At 40.5% G+C, this 6,000-nt stretch overlaps 1 protein-coding gene across 1 annotated transcript in view; it reads left to right on the top strand.

Moving 5' to 3' along the window:
- The first annotated feature begins 389 nt into the window (after positions 1 to 389).
- The window catches only part of SRFBP1 (serum response factor binding protein 1), a 61,472-nt gene continuing 55,861 nt past the window's right edge, over positions 390 to 6,000 (top strand). The window contains exon 1 of the mRNA XM_054652604.2: positions 390 to 518. Within this exon, the coding sequence (XP_054508579.2) occupies positions 489 to 518 (30 nt within the window). The 5' untranslated portion in view covers positions 390 to 488. The remainder of the gene's footprint in view (positions 519 to 6,000) is intronic.

Raw genomic sequence — 6,000 nt, 5'->3', positions numbered from 1 at the left:
AGCTACGGCAGCGGCCAGAGTTTACTCCTGCAACGCCTTCCGCTCAGCAGCAACAAGGCGGGAAAAGCAAAAACCCCAGAATATTTCTACTATAAACTAGAAATATTTCTACGATAAGCTCGTGGGGGCAGAGGCCACTTCAGTTTAAGGACTACAAGCCTACATCGGCCGGATTAAGCCAGCCAACCAGCCGGCCGGTCGGCGAGGCCGAGCACAGCCCTGCGCCACGAAGCTTCAGGTTTCACCTGGGCCCAGGCGACCTCCTTAGGCTAGGCCCAGACACCCCGGGTAGGCCGGGCTCGGGATCCGCCCCCTATACGCACCGCCCGTCCCGGTGAGGCCCGGAGAGCGTCCCCAATCAAAGCTCTTTAACCCCGCGTTGAAGGCGGGCTCTGGGGCGCGGTTGCGGTCCTTGGGCGCCTGCGTGCGGTTTCGCTTCTTGCGGCGGCGTGCGGGGCTCGGAGCGGCCTGCGCGGTTCTGTGGCGCCATGGCTCCTGTGCTGAACCTCAACAACGAGGTGAGATACCCGGGGCGCTGCTGGGAGCGGGCCGGGGGGGCTTGGGCCGGGGAAGGGCCGGGGCGGCGGGCGGCGGCGGCAGCAGCAGCGGCAGATCGCCCTGCGAGCGAACTGGCTCGGGGCCGAGCCTCCCGCAGCCGGCGTGGCGGCCAGGAGCCGTGGGGGAGACCGCAGGTGACCGGCGCCGTCCGTCGGCGTGGGAAAACGCGTCCCATCGTGCTGGAGCTCCGCTGTGATGGAAACAAACATCCGTCGGGTGAAGTTAAGCTACTTGCGGGGGGTGGCACGCGATTCCGACACGTGTGCCTCCGTGCGGCGTCCTGAGCCCGAGTGTCGTTCCATCACGCCTGCCTTGCTGTGTTTGTGTTCGCACTGAAGTTTTGCAGGTGATCTAGCGGACCCACCAAAGCCCCAGCTGCCTGCCTCCTGGATAGCAAAGATATTGCCTTATTTTCTCGGACATGGAGAGATTGAAAATGAAAAATGAATAGGTTACAGCTAATTTCTTCTTGTTCTGTAAGAAGTTTGTATTTCATGTTTATTTCAGTATATTTTTTTCTTCTTCTTCACTATAGTGTGAATTCGGTTATGTGTGTTTCACTTGTGATGGGTTTTGGTTACATATTTGCAAATCATTGTGCACAGTAAACCTGACACAACTAAAGTAATGACTGTGGTGTATAGTTATAAAATGTAAAATAAGCTATTTACCAATACCTGGATATTTCAGATACCCTCTGTGTATCTGTTATAGAGATGCCCTTGTAAGATTACATTTTAAGAGTAAAAATCGTATCTTCCTCTAATAAAGATGAAATGGAGGCATTTTATTAGCACCATGTTTAAATAGATGACTTTTGAAAATGCAGTCTATTAAATAATATTTCGTGTCTATTCTTCCAATTTGCTAAGGGAAAGCAAATTATGGAGCAGCTCTATTCTGTGCACCTTCAGCTTTCCACAGTCAGACAATACTGTGGGGATCATATGGGTTTTTTCCCATTGGGCCATATACAGCAGGTATGATGGTTTTTGTTGCAGAGACAACCTTGTCACCCTTATATAGCTGATAACTTGTTTGTCTTTGCTGGATTTGCAGGAATCCACTATCTGAAGGGAGTCTACAAGAAAGCTGGAGAGAGACTTTTCTCAAAGGCATGTAGAGATAGTATAAGAGGGAATGGCTTTAAATTGAAAGAGAGTAGATTTGGATTGGATATTAGGAAGGAATTCTATGCTGTGAGGGTGGTGAGGCACTAGTGTGTGTTGGGCTGTGCATATGTGGATGCCCCATCTCTGGAGGTGTTTAAGGCCAGGCTGGATGCACTCCAAGCAACCTGGTCCAGTGGGAGATGACTCTTCCCATTGCAGCAAGGTCAGAACCAGGTGGTCTTTAAGCTCCTTTTTAACCCAAACCATTCTATGAAATTCTGTGATATTATATATTTCAGGCTTTAATTCTAGCAAAGAAAGACTTCTGCTTTTAATTAATGTAAAATACCATGTCCTGCTAAATGGTGGAATTTAAAGAGTTCTAGGATGATAGATTTCAAAATTTTTTTTACCAGTTCACCTTTTGTTTACAGGAAGAAAAGGTATTCTTAAGACCAATGTTTCCCAGTGAGATAAACTGGCACTTACTTTAATGTTAATTGACCTTTATTTTAATTACTTACTGTTTTTTGTTTGATATTAGTTGCTAAGAAATAGTTATAAGTGTCAGAAAGCTTACTTGTGTCTTCTTACAGTGTCTTCTACATGAGGTGTATGTGTGCTTTGAAAGTAGAGGACATTTAATTGCATGATGATTTAATGGTGATGATTTAGAAAATGCTCTGGGGAAATTAGACAAATAGTGGACTGCGATACCTTTGTCCTTTCTGAGAGCTTTTGAACTCACTGGTTAATTTCAGAGAAATTGGAAAGGAATGGAGACCTTAAAAGTTGTTGGGCTTCGGGTTTTTTTAATTATAATTTGCTTAAAGAATAATACCTCCATGGAGCAATAGTCTCCCAACTGTTCTGATCTGTGGGAAGCAAAGAACGAGAATGTTGTACTGTTTAGGTGACTGGATGAATAAGGGATTTAAGGTAGCTGTACAATGTTAAGGACCCAGGGTGAAAAGAGGAAATTGCAATTATTGTGATGAGGTGAAATAAGACAGAAAATAATGAGAAACCAATCATATTCACAAATAATTAGTTTAGACATTTCATTAATGTTTCCTTTCATGAAAAGTTGTTTATAGCAGTGTAAGTGCTTCAAAATATCACACTATTTTCATGTTAATGAGCAGGACTTGTGCCAAAACTGTATAAATTATTTATTTTGTTTAATTGAATATATACCTAGATAATAACAAAAAAAGTAAGGTCTTGGCAGAGGTCACAGTCAGCAAGGTCCAGTAATTTTAGGAAGCTATCTTGCTGCTGGTAAATAGCATGGTACAGTTTCAGTGTGACTGCATGACTGAAAAATTGAGATTGAAAAGGGTTAAGAAACACAATTTTTTTGTAATGCAGGCATTGTATTACTGTATGGGATTGCTGCTTTTTGATTACTGGATGAATTGGGTGGGTGAAGGAGGGAGGGTGGGTGCAAAGGAAATAAAAACCACAAAATTGGAACAAAGTGAAATAGTGAAGACTAGAGTTTTTGGGAAAGAAGAAAATGCAGCATTTCTTACCATTTTCTACTCATTGTGTTCACTGAAACAAAGGAAAGCATAAGTCGTAGAATGAAAATTTCAGTTTTGCCGTTCCATATTCACTGGATATGGTCTTACTTTTGAATGGTTTGTCTGTATTAAGTCTAATGGTATTCTCCAATTGTGGTAACTCTTACAAGCATCATGCTGAAGGAATCATTTTAAAAACCTGTTGCTGTCTTGAATGTGGTTCCTATTTTAAAAAGCTTTCTAAGAAATTTCAGGTGTCTTGCCACAGAATAGCTTCCAAAGTTAAACTTTTCTGGAAACATTTGCTAGATGGCAGCACATAATCATCAACTACCATGGATAAGGGCAAGTTTAAAGGGAAATAGCTCATGTTTAATGTGAAAAAATTATCCTTCTTGATCAGCAGTACACAATAGTATGAAACAGAAGCTGTTGAATGGGAGTCCTACAGATTTCTAGGGTTTTTTTCAGCAGCTGTGTTTCTTAAATTATGTTGTTCTGCTTTTACAGTCCTAATCTGCTAATGATATTGAATTAATGCTGCAAATTCAGTTCTCTTTCTATTCTCTTTTTTTTTGGATAGTATTGTGTTTGCAGCTACCTCAAGGAGCTATGCTGCAGAAAGTTCATGAAGCTAATGCAAATGAAGTCTGTATACAGTGTTTTAAAAATAAGTGTTCTTATATATACCTCCATGAGTGCTGTAATGGCTAAAGTTGAATAGTAGTAAGGCATCATATTATTAAAAGCAAATTCTTAGAGTTGAAAGTTGTTTCTGTGGGACACGTGAATCAAATTTTCCAAACTTGATTGGATATCAAAACTTTGCTATCAGGTGAATTTTTCTCTTAAATTTGTAGTAGTTAATCTTATGCAGACAAAATAGTTTTTCTCTGTATTTACAAAACTACAGGTTTTAGATAATAAAAGCTAATATCTGCATAATGCTTGTCATCTACAATGGAATTTTTCTTTTTCTTTCCTAAAAGGTAGGATCAAGATAAAAACATACCTTGAGAATGATGTGTGTGCACACCTATTTTTCAGCCTGCCAAGCAAAGTCCAGAATTAAAATTGTTATGTAGGGAGCTTAGTGATAAAGCTCAAGGTGATAAATTTCATTTATATTGTTTTGGGTCCCAGTACTTTGTGTTGTGATACTCTACATGGCAACACTCAGCTCTTCTACTCTAGATTTAGGGCAGACATCCTGGCCTCAGAATTAGCTGGGCAGCAGTTTAGGTCATGGCATGTTTAGAAAGCAGTCTGGACATGTGAATTAAGAATTTAAATTGGTGTATTGCAAATTCAGGTATGAGTAGCGTGGCTGATAATGAAAAAAATCAGACAAAAAGCCACGGAGCATAACCTTAACTTAGGGAGAAACTGACATACAGTCTCTGGAAGTCTGAAACTGCAGTCTTGAGCTTTGGCTGTAGTTTAATAATTGTACAAAACTATATCTGTAGTTATTTAATCTTTTATCACAGTGCAAACAGAAGTAAATGTATATTTGTGCTTATATATAAAGACTGAGTTGCCTTGGTGTAGCGTGGGTAGATGTTGTGTTTTGTCCTTAGGTGTTCAGATGCAGCTAAGACAGAAAACAAAAAGGAAAGAGCTATTGAAATTGCATTTATACATGTCTTCGTTCACAAATTGAAGAAAGTTCATGTACATCCTTTGCAAGTAAATAACTTTTGGTCACCAAAGTTTCTCTATAGCAGTAAAGAGAATGTGGTGAACAGAATATCAGGAAAGATTAGGGAGGGGGAAGTAGAGCGAGTCATTAATGATGATTAATTCCTGAAGCTGAATTGATTTCTATAACCAGGAACTGCATCATGTTTTTTGTAAGGTGCGCTAAAAGTGAAAGATCTGAGTATTTACCCATGCTAGTCCTTCATGTATTATGTATTTCTAGTTTTTATACAGTACATCTAGCATGCTTAAATATTTTTTAATTGATAATAAAATTAACCTAAAGTTTTTTAGTCTTTGAATGGTCACCGTTTTTGCAAGAAGCATTCTGTAGAAAGTATTTATTTGCAGTTACTTAAGATCTTCTGTATTTTCAGCCTTCTTCAACATTATGTATGACTGTTTTGTCATTCAGATGTGATATACCTCTCTGTGTTTTTATTGATTTAGGGTGATAAATTAGATACATAATTCAAAATCTTGTTTATTCAAGATCTGTTTTTTTACTCACATTTTATTCTATAGGAACCGAGAGAGTTGAAGCACCTTCAATGTTAAATATAAGGCTTTTTGTGGAGAATTGCTTTGCAGCTCAGACAGATGAGAGGGTCCCCTGATGGAGTGTGATTCTCTAACTGTGGTTTCACAAATGTCTGGACTTGCTGCTTCTGAATCTGGGACTTCTCACTGACCCATTCCAGCCACGTGGTCTTGCCTAGGACTTCTGTGCTCATAGGAAGTTTGTTGCTAGAGTAGTTTTCTGCTACAGATTGATGGTAACAATCTTACCGGGTTCTTACAAGCCGGTGGGAGCCGCAGCAATGTGGGACTTGACGTGAGTTGGATGGGTGCAAAGGTAGAGAGATGGTCTGTCCCACCACGGTGAGTGAGCTGTTTGATTGGCTGATAGAGCTGTGCTGTATTTCATCTCACTTATGTGCTTCTCTGTAAGCAGTGGCTTTCTGTGAAATAAACACAGAATTTAAGGAGGGTATTGAACCATAAAAACCTACAATAGGGTGATGCATAATGTACAGTTATGTTGTCTGGCAGGTGTTTTGTTACAGAAATAGTGGTCAAGGCTGTGAAGGCAGGAGAACTAC

Source organism: Agelaius phoeniceus, chromosome Z, assembly GCF_051311805.1.
Source record: "Agelaius phoeniceus isolate bAgePho1 chromosome Z, bAgePho1.hap1, whole genome shotgun sequence".
NCBI lineage: Eukaryota > Metazoa > Chordata > Aves > Passeriformes > Icteridae > Agelaius > Agelaius phoeniceus.
This window is presented reverse-complemented; position numbering and strand designations above follow the sequence as displayed.